Raw genomic sequence first — 17,391 nt, 5'->3', positions numbered from 1 at the left:
TATGAGACTATGCCTTGAAAAAGATGTTAAACTGTATAGTCAAATCAATGTTTATAAACATTGATTGCTTTTTATAAAAAGCAACAAAAATTAATTGCTTCCATAAAGTTGTTTTTCCTTCTCGGACAGACCCAAAAGATCACAGTAATAATAGATTAAAAACAAAATCAAATCCCTGTGCTCACCTGATCAGCCCTCGATACATAATGTATTCACACCATCTGTCATGATCAGTGCTGTCGATATCCTAATAAAGAGCAGAGAGGAGAATGTTTAAAGCATAAAAAGCAAAGCTCTATTCCACATTGCCAAAAAATGTGTGAGCTACATGATAAATATCTCTTTGTACATGCTGTTTTCTCTTCCTGGCTCCTACTGATCTTTTTTGGTCCAAATTATTTGCTCATTCTACATATATTTATTGAGCACCTACTGTGCGCCCATCTAGCTTCTGTACCACATGCTAAGAAAACAAAGAGGAAGGAGGTCTGGAGAGTGACTTATGTAAATCAATGATTACAAAATAGCCCCTGACTCCTGGCAGCTGTCCAAGTCTCTCATCCCCAGCAGCACTGACCACACTTTCGTTGGTCATCCTGTACAGTACTTTACACACACTAGTTATGCCATCATGCCACGTATCTGTTTCTATGTCTCCATCCTCCACACCTGCACAGAGGGACTCTTAATCACTTTTAGCCAACCTGTCACTTAGCATAAAACCTGGCGTTGAGCAGGTGCTCCATCTGTGTTTCTTAAATTGAATCATGGAAATAAGAACATTTGGGGAGCAATCATGAGTCTTTTTGATGTTGAGAGCTTGGGACCAGGGTTATTATTCATCAAAGAAAGAGAACAGAAACATATTCTTTTCTATCATGTGTTGGGAAAACTATAAATATGAGGTGTTTATTCTGAAGAAAGAAATCTCCATTTTCTTCTGTTTAAACATCTTATAAATAAAAAATAAACCTGACTTTTCACCACTTCTGAATCTTACTATTAACATTTAATTAAAAACACATTTTTAGATCACTAAAAGAATACATCACAATTTATTATATAATTCTTTATTTTTTTCTTAAGCTTAGTGGTAGACACATGGATGTCTATCAATTAATCTTTATTGTTGTTTATAGTACACACATGCATATACCTTTTGTATACATAAAAATTATAATAGATTTTTAAAATTAAATTTAAAATGTTGATGAAGGAAATAAAGAAGCACTGTTTCGGTTTGTCTTGGGAAAATAGAAAACTTTAGTATTGGGAATAATAAACTAAATAAATAAATAAATAATAAATAAATCTATCATTTTGTTTATCAGATTTTTTAAAGATGCTGTAAGACTTGCAAAAAAATTTAAAAAATAAAGATGCTATAAAGTTTGAAGACTGCAGTATTTAAACACTCATTTCTTTAAGAGAAAAATCTGTTCATCCAAGCATTAATGATTAAAACTCTTCTCCACATTAATAAACTTCCTCCTAGAGAAAGCAATATAAGAATCCACTACCAATTTTGACGCAGCTTTTGATCATGACAGTGGAAACCAAGAGAGGATTAGATGAAAATCAAATCAAATTCTCCTTCCTTAACACCATGTACATCCCTCACACACACTCACGTGCACATGCACACACACAATATAAGAATGCCCTATTAGGATGCAATTTTTACATAGACTTGCCAAATTTCATCTTGTCTAATATTCCTTTGTGCTTTATAGACCATGTACTTACATGTTTCTCTTATTTGATTTTCAACATACAGCCAGACACACATAATATATGTCATGTAAGTCTGAGGGCTTTGCAGATGTTATCTTCTATTTCATCCTCAAACAACCCTATGATTCCACAAATATCGCTCTCACCACTTTGCAGATGTGGAACTTGAGGCCCAGAAAGGCTAAGTAACTTGCCCAATGTCACACAGCTGGTAAATGCAGCATCATCTAGGCTAGTAAATAATGACAGACCATGAGAAGAGAGAGAGGTCCAGCACCAGGACCCAGACGCCTGTGTGGGGCTATCTTAGACCCTCCTGCTATAAGTAAGCCATCAGCTGACTGCACAGGAGAACCCAGGCAAGAACAGAAAACCACCCAGTCAACCCAAAGAATCATGAGAATATTCAATTATTACTGTTTTAAGCCACTACGTTTTGAGGTGGTTTGTTACACAGTGATAAATAACTGATACAGTCTCTGTGATTACACACTTTCCAGGTTTTCCTCTTCTGAACTCTCCTTACTCCCTTTCCTGAAATAATCTGTCTTCTCTTCCTTCACCTACACCCCCATGATAACCACATTCAGTGTGGCTTCATTGGGGCTTTATTTGGTCTTCCTTTTGCACTTCTCTAATTCTAGCACTCTAATTTGCACTTCTCTAATTACTAGCAATATCACCCACTTCCATAGCTTCAACGCTTCCCTACATGGTGGCCACTCCTTAATCTATAACTCTAGTTCTCACTGCCCTTCTGGATTCCAGATCTGTATATGCACCTGCCTATTGGACATCTCCATTAATGTCCCACAGATGCCTCAAACTCAGCCCAAAGCTGAACTCATCTTCCTTGTAAAACATTTCTTCCTTTCGTATTCTCTATAAAAATAAATGTCAGTATCATAATCCCTCTGACCACACCCAGAAATCAAGGATCCATCTGTGGCTCCAAGGCTAAGTTATACAAGGCAATACAGTCTTTTTCTTGTTCTCTTGGGATACTCACTATTGGAAATCAGCTGCAAGGCAGAGAGGAAGCCCAAGTAGCCCATGGTGAGGAACCCAGGTCCCCAGCCCAAAACACCAATTTGCCACCTGTGAATCATCTACTGAGTAGGTCCTCCAGTCCCTAGTTGAGCCTCCTAGCTGATACTGCATGGAGCAGACATGAGCTATCCCCATTGAGCCCTGTCTGAACTCCAGATTGATGAGCAAATAGATGACTGCTGTTGTTTTAACACTCTAATTTCTGCCTATCCAAAAAATACAGAGACTAACTCATCTTCCTAATATCTGCCTTGCCCTTCTTCCAAAATTATGGTATTTTAGCTGTGAATATGGCCATGAGGACTAAACATTGCACCTCTCAACTTTCTGTACAGCAAGGTATGGCCATTAGACTAAATTTCTGCCAGTGAAAGATAAGTAGAAGTGTTACAGATCAGTTTCTGGGACTTGCCTTTAGAAGAACTGGCATATGCTCTTGGCCCCGTCTTTATCCCTTCCTCTATCCTGCTAACTAGAACCTAAAGGCTGCTGGTTTGGGAATAGAGGCTTTGTCAAATGGAACCACAAGATAGAATACAGATTCCAAACACCACAGAGTGCCATTCCAGTGCTGATTCACCTGCCCACACTTTTACATAAAGAAATACATCTCCTTAAGCTGATGAGCAACTTCAGCAAAGTGTCAGGATACAAAATCAACGTGCAAAAATCACAAGCATCCTTATACACCAATAACAGACAAACAGAGAGCCAAATCATGAGTGAACTCCCATTCACAATTGCTTCAAAGAGAATAAAATACTTAGGAATCCAACTTACAAGGGATATGAAGGACCTCTTCAAGGAGAACTACAAACCACTGCTCAATGAAATAAAAGAGGATACGAACGAATGGAAGAACATTCCATGCTCATGGGTAGGAAGAATCAATATCGTGAAAATGGCCATACTGCCCAAGGTAATTTATAGATTCCATGTCATCCCCATCAGGCTACCAATGACTTCCTTCACAGAACTGGAAAAAACTATTTTAAAGTTCATATGGAACCAAAAAAGAGCCTGCATCACCAAGTCAATCCTAAGTCAAAAGAACAAAGCCAGAGGCATCACGCTACCTGACTTCAAACTATACTACAAGGCTACAGTAACCAAAACAGGATGGTACTGGTACCAAAACAGAGATATAGATCAATGGAAGAGAACAGAGCCCTCAGAAATAATGCCGCATATCTACAACTATCTGATCTTTAACAAACCTGACAAAAACAAGCAATGGGGAAAGGATTCCCTGTTTAATAAATGGTGCTGGGAAAACTGGCTAGCCATATGTAGAAAGCTGAAACTGGATCCCTTCCTTACACCTTATACAAAAATTAATTCAAGATGGATTAAAGACTTAAACGTTAGACCTAAAACCATAAAAACACTAGAAGAAAACCTAGGCAATACCATTCAGGACATAGGCATGGACAAGGACTTCATGTCTAAAACACCAAAAGCAATGGCAACAAAAGCCAAAATTGACAAATGGGATCTCATTAAACTAAAGAGCTTCTGCACAGCAAAAGAAACTACCATCAGAGTGAACAGGCAACCTACAAAATGGGAGAAAATTTTCGCAACCTACTCATCTGAGAAAGGGCTAATATCCAGAATCTATGATGAACTCAAACAAATTTACAAGAAAAAAACAACCACATCAAAAAGTGGGCAAAGGACATGAACAGACACTTCTCAAAAGAACTGTTTTGGGGTGGGGGGAGGGGGGAGGGATAGCATTGGGAGATATACCTAATGCTAGATGACGAGTTGGTGGGTGCAGCGCACCAGCATGGCACATGTATACATATGTAACTTACCTGCACATTGCACACATGTACCATAGAGCCTAAAGTATAATAATAATAATAATAGTAATAAAAAGAAAAAAAATTAAAAAAAAAATAATAAGACATTTATGCAGCCAAAAGACACATGAAAAAATGCTCATCGTCACTGGACATCAGAGAAATGCAAATCAAAACCACAATGAGATACCATCTCACACCAGTTAGAATGGCAATCATTAAAAAGTCAGGAAACAACAGGTGCTGGAGAGGATGTGGAGAAATAGGAACACTTTTACACTGTTGGTGGGACTGTAAACTAGTTCAACCATTGTGGAAGTCAGTGTGGCAATTCCTCAGGGATCTAAAACTAGAAATACCATTTGACCCAGCCATTACTGGGTATATGCCCAAAGGATTATAAATCATGCTGCTATAAAGACACATGCACACGTATGTTTATTGTGGCACTATTCACAATAGCAAAGACCTGGAACCAACCCAAATGTCCAACAATGATAGACTGGATTAAGAAAATGTGGCACATATACACCATGGAATACTATGCAACCATAAAAAATGATGAGTTCATGTCCTTTGTAGGGACATGGATGAAACTGGAAAACATCATTCTCAGCAAACTATCGCAAGAACAAAAAATCCAAACACCGCATGTTCTCACTCATTGGTGGGAATTGAACAATGAGGACACATGGACGCAGGAAGGGGAACATCACATTCCAGGGACTGTTGTGGGGTGCGGGGAGGGGGGAGGGATAGCATTAGGAGATATACGTAATGCTAAATGATGAGTTAATGGGTGCAGCATACCAACATGGCACATGTATACATATGTAACTAACCTGCACATTGTGCACATGTACCCTAAAACTTAAAGTATAATAATAATAAAATTTTAAAAAAACAAAAAAAAAAGAAATACACTCTCTGTTATTTTCTGTCACATGCAGAAAACTCTCATCATGCCATGCTATTTCACCTGTCTTCCAAACTCTGTAAATAATATTACACCCTAAGAAGAGTTAAAGTAGTAAAATCAACATAAGACGGATAAGCTTTTTTCTCTGCAGATATTATCTCAAGACATGAAGTTGAAAACAGAATGAAAGGGACCAAGACATCTGCATAGGGCATAACTAAACATAACAATCATATTTCTCATTCTAAATTAATTCATTTGGCATTATAGTATATATATATATATATATATATATATATATATATATATATATATATATATATCAGTCTCCTGAGAATTTGATTTGTGTGGCAGTTCCCCAGAACATGATTATATTCTGGTACACTGACAAATTCAAGTGTTTTAGACCTGAAAAGGTAGAGTAATTCAGTGTCATCTGCTGTGGCCCTGTTGGCTAATTAGCCATTCTCTCTGTGGGGCATTTCATTTTGTTTTACTCTCAATTCTTTTTTTAATTTTTATTTAGTTATTATTTATTTATTTATTTAATTTAATTTATTTATATATTTTTTTGAGACAGAGTCTCGCTCTGTCACCCAGGCTGGAGTGTAGTGGTGCGATCTCGGCTCACTGCAAGCTCCACCTCTCAGATTCCTGCCATTCTCCTGCCTCAGCCTCCCGAGTAGCTGGGACTACAGGCACCTGCCACCACGCCCGGCTAATTTTTTGTATTTTTAGTAGAGATGGGGTTTCACCATGTTAGCCAGGATGGTCTCGATCTCCTGACCTCGTGATCCACCCGCCTCAGCCTCCCAAAGTGCTATGATTACAGGCGTGAGCCACCGCACCCAGCCCCATAATTAACTTTCATAATGTGGCAGATTGTGTTTTCTAAACATGGCTACAACAAAATCTCACTTTCCATTTGTATTCTTATCATGTGGTTTTGATATTCCTCCCGTCAAGAATTTAATGTGATCAGACTTGTGATGACAGTGGAAATAACAGTATATGACTTACAAGGCTATACCATACAAAGCAAAAGAGACTTTTTCTGGTTCTCTTGGGATATTCACGACTGAAAGCCAGTACCATGTAGGGAGGAAGCCCAAGTAGCCCATGGTGAGGAACCAGGGTCCCAAGCCTAAAGCATAACTTGCGACATATAAATCATCTATGAAGTAGATCCTCCAGTCCTTGGTTGAGACACCTAGCTGACCCTGCATGGAACACAGATGAGCTACCCCTATTGAGCCCTGTCCACATTGCAGATTCATGAGCAAATAGAAGATCGCTGTTGTTTTAAGCTCACATGTTTTGTACTGATTTTCTAGGCAGCAGTAGATACTCAGACTGCACATTAAATTGTTAGGTGAGGTTGGTTTTTTTAAAAACATGAAAGAAAAAGAAGTGTTTTACTTAATAAATTAGAAATCCTATTAAGATTATGTTACCTTCACATTGCCATGTTCAGTGAGCTGTAGATAATCTCTGGAGCCAGGTGCTGAAGTGATATATCCCAGAAATATCACTTGATTAGAGCTACTTTTCAGTAGTTTTGAAACAGCAATAGCCTGCAGTTTCCTGTCGAGGTCATCTCTAAAAACGGTAAAAATATGATCCTTTATTGTATTTGTAAAACAAACTTTAAAAAGTCTTAGGTACCTAAGTTGCCAAAGACTATCTGCATATAGTGAAGAAGCCCAGAGTCATCCCTACTCGGGCAACTGTCTTAACATTATACAAATGAACAAGACCTAGATACAGCGCTTCAAATGAATAGGCTGACAGACATTTGGCTAAGAACATGACCTTTCTTCACAAATCATTTGGAGTCAAGTCAATTTAAAGATCTACTCTAAATACAGCATTTGTTCAACTTTTCATCAGAAGAAATGAAATCACTAATGTGATAACTCACCATCAGTATTACAGCTAAAGAATTAGTAGTTTAAAAAAGTAAAAAAAGCCAGGAATACTGGTAAGATGAAGAATCCTGACATTCACAGAGCCCATCAGGCTTATGTAACCTAAGCTCCTTCAACTGAACACTTTTTTTTTTTTTTTTTGAGACAGAGTCTCACACTGTCACCCGGACTGGAGTGCAATGGCACAATCTCAGCTCACTGGAACCTCCACCTCCTGGATTCATGCAATTCTCCTGCCTCAGCCTCCTGAGTAACTGGCATGACAGGTGCACACCACCATGCCCAACTTAATTTTTGTATTTTTAGTATAGACAGGGTTTTGCATGTTGGGCAGGCTGGTCTTGAACTCCTGGCCTCATGCAATCCACCCACCTTGTTTCCCAAAGTGCTGGGACTACAGGCATGAGCCACTGTGCCCAGCCCAACTGAACACTTTCTGAAAGCCTCCTTGGTTCTCCTGCTCAAACACCAGCTGAACATGGTGCTTTTATTATGCTAAGCACTGTAAACCTATTACTGAGATACTTAGGTGGGTACATCAAGCTTCTGGGGAGTTTAGAGTCAGTCTCTTTGGGGGAAAATAGGACATCATATTTTACGTGATCCAGCCAGGAAAACAGAAACACCCTAGATGTTTCAAACAAAGTGAATTTAATATAGGGAATTGGTTATCTAGGTGATGAGAAGCCAGATAGGAGTCAATGAGGCAATCAGAGATTAATAACAATAAGAAACCAGTACCACCTCTACAGCTACAGGGAAAACAAGAGGAGGTGATATTATCAGAGTCCAGAAGCCAGCACTGACTAGTGGGAGATGTAGCAATGGAGGAGGCTTCTCAGAGGAGCCGGGACCATACAAAGAAGAACTGGAGCCACAGAAGAGACTCAGCTCCTCCCAGAGACACCAGAGGAAGCAGAGAGAGAAGGAGAGAAATACACCCGCTTCTCTACTCCCTCCAACCTTGCACTAGTGCCTCCCGTTGGCTAAACCTACCCAGAAGCCAGAAGGCAAGGGACTGTGGGAAATGCAGTTCTCTGCAATGCATAGCTGAGAGTAAGAGCAAGGAATGGAGCCCAGAACAGATAGGCAGTAGTCAAACACAGGCATTTACATAGAAAGGTAGCTAATACATGAGTGTTAAGGAGGAAAACGACAAAGAAAAATAGAAGATCACCAAGCACTGAGAAGACCGGAGAAACCTTGTTGAGTTAGGATCTCAAGACAGGACTGAGTTGGATAAAAATGGCTGAGGGCTATTAAAAGATGTCTCAAGAAATAAAACAGTGAAAAGAACGGCCATTTGTTAAACCCCTTTGCTACTGAATTCTCACAACAGAAGGCAGGTGGTAGCTCTATTTTTAAATGAGGCTAATATGCCTACGGTTATTCTTCATCTCCCCAGCCCACATTCATCCTCTCTCTTTCTCTATGCCCTGGGAGGCTGACCCCTGCAGATTTCATCTCCTGGACTTCCTTCTTTGCTGGTTTCCAGTTAGGTTTGGCCAATCGGAGGCACCAATGGGAGAATAAAAGATGGGAGAAGAGCAACATTCAGGGATTCCTTCCCCAGTCCCTCTGGCAGTAGCTGCATTCTATGCCAGGTGGTCCCTTTTCCTGGTTCTGGGTCTCACTGGGCTCTGGGAACACTGTTTTCTCTGCCTGTTCCTCCAGCCTTAAGGCAGGTAATGATTCCCCACTGTTAACTAGTGTCTGAGTGCCTCAGCCTCTCTTATTTGTTCCATGGGTCCCTCCAGCATCTTGTTAAGTAGTTCTTTCATTAGGTCTGCAGGGAATTCTGTTCCTTCTGATACCTACAACAAGGATTCAAATCCAAGTCTAGAAAATTCCAAAGCTACTAACCACAGGCAGTGTTTTCAATCCAATATATTTTAGTAGCATCTAACTGGAAGTAATCTGTGAATTTGGTTTTACATTTTCTCAGGAGATAAATCTTACCTAGTGAGAGTAATAAAAGTAAAAAGTATATGTATAAGGAAAGAGGGCAAGACAGACAGAAAGAAAGAGAGCTCACATATGCTTTATGTTTTCTTATCTGTTAATATTTTGTCGGTCCAATAACCCTATAAAGTAAGCTGGAAAAGAGAATTTTATCCCATTTCCAGAGACACGAGAACTGGAACTTACCAAGGTTAACCGGCAACGGAACCAAATCTGGAACATAGGTTTGGTTCCATGTCACATAGTGTCAGACTATGGATTCTGTGTTCTCTCCTCTTTGTATATGATGCGTGTTATAGATTTCTTTAAATGGTGATTAGTGGCTCAGTTAATTACCTAAAATAATATCAATTTTCATTATGGTGTTTGCCTGAATGACTTCTAAAAAATGCTGCTATTTCCTATTTAGTGGTTGTAAAAGACATATTTGTGCAGTCAGTACTCTTTAAAATCTTGTTGAATCAGCTAATAACATGCACAAGCATTAGGAATTATTCATTCCTAATAGGATTTTCATATTTATGTGCCATAATCACTGGAAAACGAAATCTCTAAATATTTATTCACTGTAAGAATTTGTGTATCTAGTACTGTAGAAAACAAAGACAAATAAAACGTGTCATGATCACGTCACAAATTATTCAACGTGTTAACTTTCCTATGTCGCTTGTTGGGAGGCTACAGTGTCCCGGACAGTACTTCTGGGGAGTGGCTCAGAGCAGTGGTTCCTAAAGCAAGGACTGAGTCTAGCTGTGTGCTTGGGACATGTCAGATGCTTGATTCATGTTTGACAAATGAATTATTTTTTAAGCTGCCCAATATACCTTATATCCATAGTTGTCTGATTTGGTTTAGTAATGGCCAGTGTTAATTGAGCACTTACTACATTCATGTACTTTGCTCAGGTGATATGGGCACAAGAACCCCATGAAATAGGTAGGACTATTGCACGTGATTTACGGATGAGAAAACTAAAGCTCAAGGTAGTTAAGAAACTCAGCAAAGGATACACAGCTAGTTAATGAATTAGGATTCAAACCAGATTGTCTGATTCCAGGTTCTGGAATCCCATGCTCTTAATCATTAAACTACACTGCGTTCATTCCTGGAGTTATGTATCATCAATAAGTGTTCACTATTATTGTTACTGGTATTGTCGTCATTATTATTGAATCAAATGAGCAAGACAGCAAGTAAAGGATATGGTGTTATCCAGAGAGCTTTAAGTAGGTGGTTAACAGAAAGTGAGAAAAGGCAATCCTTCCCTCCTCTTTTCCAAGCACATTCCTAGGGCTCTCTTTTAGCTTTCTCTTCCTTTTCAAACCTATTCTTCACATTTTGGGATATATTGGAGAGAGTTAAAGGGGACAGGGGAAAAAGGCAAAGGAAAAAGGGGAAGGAGTTCAACTGTTTCTTAGGTTGAGAACTTGCAACCTTTAAACATGAAAGTACCTATTTTTTTTAAAGATAAACCCAATGTTAAGTACAACATAAGGTCATGGGAATGATTTGTGAATGCCTGTACTTGCTACACGAAAATCACTGGGAAAAAAAGAAAGCATTTCTTCAAACAGCTTTTTTAAGAGATATGAACCATCTGTATCATGCATCCTCCAAATACTCTTCTTATTTCTAAGGAGGTAAGCAAGAGTCTGGTTCATAAATGGTTCATATTAATTATATTTGGATGGTTTATTTATATTATTTATGATCTGACTTATTTAAGAAAATATTCAAATATGCTTTCACAGATTCACATAATAGTGTTAGAAACAGTGAGGTAACCAGGGAAATAAGAGTGGCAGACACAACAATTTGTTTAAATAAAACTTATAGTACAACAACGTTGTTTTCCTAAAGTATGTCTCTTTAAAGTTCTGTGGCCTCTGTGTCAACGCAGGCAAAGCTTGCATGTGAATGGCGTAGCACACAGCTCTTTATATTCATGTTTAAATTATTGTGGTTTAGTATGGTCAAGTATAAGTTACATACTTTTATGTTTGCTTTTGCAATATATTGCTGGGATTATTCGTGATTTATTCAGTACTGTCACTGGTTGTAAATGTTATTCTTTGGGGATAAAACTCACTCCCCACTCTTCATGTTGCGTGTAGAGGGACTTCCTTAGAAAACCATCACTGGCCTCTCTCCCCATTCTTTACTTTTTGGGAGGACTTTTCTAATTCAATAATCTTGAAATTAACTTCATGTGCTTGTCTCAAAGCCTTCTTTTCTATTCTCCTTGGAAGCTGCCAGTTTGCAGACAGGCTGTTTTCCGTCCTCTTCTTTCCATCAAGGGGAGCGCTTGCCAGGGCAAGCAGGGTAGGTCCACCATTTAGGGGGAGTCAGTTTCGTGTATATTTAGGCATGTATTCACAAGTCCATATGGGCACTTAAGCCAGGTTGTCCAAATAGGCTTATCAGTATTCAAAGTGATATTTTGATCTCCCTCTTCCAGATTCCTCTGCCTATCTGTTGTTTGTGAAAACATGAGGGAGAGAAGAGATGTCATTTAATAACCTCAAATCCCAACAGTACTTCCATTTGTAGCAGTAATCCTGTAGGAAAAGGAAATTTCTTTTTCTGTTGTCTGGTTTATTGTGTGGTTGCAAGCACTTGCAACCCTGGGTTTGGGACTGCCTATGCCCTGGCTGTGTGCTTGCTCCTGGTTGGATGGGTTGTCTGACCTCTCTCAGCCTAGTTTCTTTACCTGCAAAATGGGGCTCTAAGAGTGCTTACCTTACACAGAGTGAAGAGCAAACACAGTAATGCACTTTGGACAGCCCCTGCACAGGGAATTGACTGTACAGCTCAGTAAATGCAGACTAACACGGCCTGTCCCTACACCAGCACTAACGGCTGCCTGCATCTTAAATGCTTCTGTATGATTTTTAAAACCAGCAACACAGGGAGAAATACTTTGGGAGGTAAAAAAGAAGAAAATGAGAAAGGTGATTTCATAGAAATCAAAGTACATTGTTAATAACATTTCTTGGCATTTGTGTAATATTAGGTAAGCCAAAGAAACCCACTCGTGGTTCCCAAAGTGTGTCACGACAAAATCCACCAGCTTGCCCGAAATGTTAACGGTCAATGTGATGGCTGGTGCGATCTCGCCCTCTGGTGACGGAAGAAGGTGATGCTCAGATTTCACAATTGGGTATCTTGACAAAGCCATAATCCTGTATTGGAATGAAAAGAGACATGGGCATCATTGTCAGTCCCATTCTACCGTGCACTGGGACTAAGCAAATGCATTAAAAAGGGACGTGTCCCACTGCACACATCCCACCAAGGGACATTCAAAGCAATGTGGCAGAGACTTATATGGCAGTCCATTTGTCAGATTGTTTCATCTGATAGTTAGCATGTCTCACTGTGTCACTAAGGAAACACCATCAACTCTGTTTTAATAAGTGCTATGGACACATGAAAAGGGCAGCATTAGTAATACAAAAAACCCATTGTATTTGCAGTTACTCTGGCAACACATTTGCATAAACAATTCTAATATTAATCAACACATATGGGAAGGTACAATCTTGCCAGCTAGAACATGGAGTAACAACTTACAAATTAGAAATGAAAAACTGTCCTATAGGCATATGAAAAGGCATTCCACCTCACTCTAAGCCACAGAGCTCAGTCCTTAGCAGGCTTCTCTTCCCTAGCTAGATGCATTCTCTGTCACCTTCATGGAGTCTCTGAGACAGGTCTATCTCTATATGATGATAGCTGAAGGTACATCTCCAGCCTGGCCTGTCCTTCTCAGCCCTCCAGGCCATACCCAACTGCCTACTGGGCATGACTTGACTGCCTTGGGGTATCTCACACTTAGCACAAACATAAAGCTCTCCTGATGGTTCCCATTCCATTAAAGGGTATCATCTCTTAGCGGGTACTCAGGTCAAAAACCTAGACATCACCCTTGATTCTTCCTTCCCCTCCCCTGACATCTAAACTATTGTAAGTTCTGTTGGTTCTATTCTAAAATAGTTCCTGAGTTTGTCCTCTTCTCACCATCTCCACTGTTCCCATTGTCATCTCTCATCTGTGCTATTCCACCTATCATCTCTGCCTCCTGGCTCCCACTCTTGCCCCTGAGAATCTGTTCTTCCAGATCACTATCCTGTTTAAAATCCTCCAGTGGCTTCCAATCACAACTGGATAAAATGGAGCCCTCTATGATCAGGTACCCACCCTTGACTTCCTTTCTTACCAGTTGCTCTTTGGCCCCCCATGCTCCAGGCACACCAAGATGGATCCTGCCTCAGTCTTCACCCTGACTGTTCCCTCAGCTCTGCCCAAGGTTGGTCCTGGGTCCTGCTCACCATGTTATCTTCGCAGAGACCTTCCTGACCACCCTGCCTATAGTAGCATTTCCATGGCCACTGCCCACCCACTTATTCTCCCTCAGTGGTTTCTTTTCTACACAGCACTTATCATGATTGTGAAGTATCTTATTTATTTTTTTGTGTACACGTTGATTTTCTGTCTTACACTGGAAGGTAAGCTCCATGAGGACGGCATCCAGGCCAGACATGCTTGGTGCTGCAACCTCAGCTCCTAGATTGATTGGTTTATAATGCTGAAGAACTGGAAATATCCAGCCACAGAAAAACCATTTGAAAAATTACAGAATGTGCATATCTCCAGCACCTCCTCATCCCCCAGGAAGCATCACTGGGGCACATTCACCAAAGGTATGACAATATCAACTTGCCATTCCAAGCCTATGCAGCCTAGCCTTTCAGGACTATCTTCAGGATTAATTCCCAAGGTATACTCACCCCCAAGTGTGATACCTTGTGCTTGGACCAAAGTCTGTATAGAAACCCAACTTCTCCCCTAGCCACATGGTTAAGTCATTGTTCCCCATATAGGGCTTAGAAGCATCACTCTCCAAAATTGTTATGAAATCTGCACCTGTTCAGAAAAAAAAAAAAAGTAGCATACAGTGATGAATCACAGCAAGGCAAAAAACAATTAGCAACACTTTATTCTTGACCCTTAACCTTTTTTTTTCTTTACTGATAAACCCAAAAACAAAGTAATTTTTAGTGAGTCACTAGAGGGAAGTGGCTCAAATCTGAGCTCTAAAGGAGTTTTTCCACATTTAGAATGCAATTAAAACATGAAACACCTCCAGGAACTACCGAGAAGGTAAAAATTTTCAAATGTGCTCAACATCATTCCCAAAATTTCAAACAATATTAATGCATTTCTCAAATATCCAATTTATGTTCAGAAACAAGAGAATGGTGCACCATAGCATTTTATTACAGGACAGACAGCTCCATAGTACTGACCCAGAACTAAGTTGACTGGCTTTATTAGATCTTGGCCAGGTGTGCCTTGGAAGCCTGTAATCAGACTAAAAAAAGGCTAAGGGGCAAAAAAATGTCTTAGTGATATTACATCCATATAGACACTCAGATATGTCTCAGGAGGCACGCTTATCATTAAGAATAACCGGAAGAGGTTAATCCTTTACTTATCCTGCTCCATACACCCGTAGTTGGTCTAAGAACCAAAAACACTCACATTTCAAAGATGCTTCACACAAAAATGAGCACCCCGGAGCATTGAAACAAATCAAATTGGCCCTAGGCCTGTTGAAAGCAATTTGCTTCACAAATCAACCTCCCTCTGACCCATGAAGGGGGCCAGCCCCTCCACACCTGTGGGTATTTCTCGTCAGGTGGGATGAGAGACTGAGAAAAGAAATAAGACACAGAGACAAAGTATAGAGAAAGAACAGTGGGCCCAGGGGACCGGTGCTCAGCATACGGAGGACCCGCACCGGCCCCAGTCACTGAATTCCCTCAGTATTTATTGATTACTATTTTTACTATCTCAGCAAGGGGAATGCAGCAGGAGAACAAGGTGATAGTGGGGAGAAGGACAGCAGGAAAACATGTGAGCAAAGGAATCTGTGTTACAAATAAGTTCAAGGGAAGGTGCTGTGCCCAGATGTGTAAGTAGGCCAGATTTATGCTTCTCTCCACCCAAACATCTCAGTGTAGCGAAGAGTAACAGAGCAGCATTGCTGCCAGCATATCTCGCCTCCAGCCACAGGGCAGTTTTCTCCTATCTCAGAATAGAACAAATGTATAATCGGGTTTTACACTGAGACATTCCATTCCCAGGGACATGCAGGAGATGGAGGCCTTCCTCTTATCTCAACTGCAAGAAGCCTTCCTCTTTTACTAATCCTCCTCAGCACAGACCCTTTACGGGTGCCGGCCTGGGGGACAGTCAGGTCTGTCCCTTCTCATGAGGCCATATCTCAGGCTGTCTCAGTGGGGGGAAACCTTGGACAATACCCAGGCTTTCTTGGGCAGAGGCCCCTGTGGCTTTCCGCAGTGCATTGTGCCCCTGGTTAATCGAGAATGGAGAATGGCGATGACTTTTACCAAGCATAATGCCTGTAAACATATTGTTAACAAGGCACATCCTGCACAGCCCTAGATCCCTTAAACCTTGATTCCACAGAGCACATGTTTCTGTGAGCACAGAGTTGGGGCTAAAGTTACAGATTAACAGCATGTCAAGGCAAAACAATTTTCTTAGTACAGATCAAAATGGAATTTCTTATGTCTTCCTTTTCTACATAGACACAGTAACAGTCTGATCTCTCTTTCTTTTCCCTACAACCCATTCTGCCTTTTGATCCAAGTCTTCTGGTCCCCAACAGTGGGTCCCTAGGTGACAGAAGCTACTAGCAGGGGCATCCCTAAGAACTACAACACAACATGAATCCCCTGAAGATACTGAGTATGAGTAGTTGCTCAGAATCAACTGAATTAATTGCTCTCAAACAAAGACAGGAGTGGTTACAGAAGCTCGGTCCCCCTGCAGCTGCCTGCCAAAGTGAAGCATTTTTGAGGTGAGTTTATGACCATCTGCTGGTCATAAATTTAATTTAATACCTGTATTAAGCTATGGCTTATGACTCTGCTGAAAATAAAAGTAACAATAATAGTTTCTCAAAACCTGGAACTAATTCCAGGAAGACTTACCTGTTTCATTGAGCAGGTGAGCTGATCTTTCTAGACTAGACCACCCTTCATTGTTATATCCAAACCTGAAAGGCCAGATGGCAGCAGAGACCTCTTTAGTTGGTGCCTGAGGGATTGTTTTAATGGTAGTTTAGGATGACTGTGAACAATGGCAGTTTCAGTGACCCACTTTTCTCCACTCCTCCCCACCAAAATTCTTATTTCAGCAAAGAAAATTCCTTAGACATTTTCCCACATTTAATCCATGAAAATAAGGAGATATTTGCTATATGGCATTCTCAAATTAGTCTTCTGTGAACTTCTAGCTTAAGTTTGGAAGTTAGGAGGGATGTTTGAAAAGTGAGTTTTGTAATAATCACTGCTTATAATAGTAAAAAGTTAGAAACAGCCTGGCTGTCCATCAACAGGAAAATGAATAAACAAATGGTGCTATGTGGAATGGAACACTACACAGCCCTAATAAATGAATTAGGGCTACATAGGTCCACAAGGAGGAATCTCAGAAAGATGATTTTAAATTTTAAAAAAAAGTATGTTGCAAAATACATACATCAGATGTCATATAGAAAAAAATGTTGTCTAGGGATCTGTCATATATGGTAACAATAGAAAGGAATTCATGAAATTGCTAAAAAAAATCATAATACTCAGGATAGTGTTTACTCTTGCATGGGAAATGAATCACACAGAGGGATATAGAGGGGCCTTCAACATATTGAAGAAGTGGTCAGCCTATTTTAACCTAGTTATGAATGATGTAACACCCTTGCTGTACTGGAAAGGTCAAGGCCCAGGAGCACAGCCCCCTTTACGAGGTCCTCTCTTAGGTCATGAGCGAGTCAGATAATGCACTGCCCAACCCTAAGTATCCATCTCAAATGATTACCTACTAGGGTAGTGGGGGACTCAGGGAGGGAGGTGGCAATGGTTAATGGGTCAAAAAAAAATCAGAAGAATAAGACCTACTA

At 40.2% G+C, this 17,391-nt stretch overlaps 1 protein-coding gene across 1 annotated transcript in view; it reads right to left on the bottom strand.

Moving 5' to 3' along the window:
• CWH43 (cell wall biogenesis 43 C-terminal homolog) overlaps positions 1 to 17,391 on the bottom strand; it is an 86,298-nt gene that overhangs the window by 28,152 nt on the left and 40,755 nt on the right. The window contains exons 9-13 of the mRNA XM_024246325.2: positions 16,424 to 16,529; positions 14,192 to 14,327; positions 12,434 to 12,583; positions 6,966 to 7,110; positions 186 to 247 (exon numbers count right to left, since the gene is read on the bottom strand). Coding sequence (XP_024102093.2) covers positions 186 to 247; positions 6,966 to 7,110; positions 12,434 to 12,583; positions 14,192 to 14,327; positions 16,424 to 16,529 — 599 coding nt within the window. The remainder of the gene's footprint in view (positions 1 to 185; positions 248 to 6,965; positions 7,111 to 12,433; positions 12,584 to 14,191; positions 14,328 to 16,423; positions 16,530 to 17,391) is intronic.

The sequence above is a fragment of the Pongo abelii genome, chromosome 3 (genome assembly GCF_028885655.2).
Source record: "Pongo abelii isolate AG06213 chromosome 3, NHGRI_mPonAbe1-v2.0_pri, whole genome shotgun sequence".
NCBI classification, from domain to species: Eukaryota; Metazoa; Chordata; class Mammalia; order Primates; family Hominidae; genus Pongo; species Pongo abelii.
Note: the sequence above shows the minus strand (reverse complement) of the source record. Positions and strands in the feature narration are given on the sequence as shown.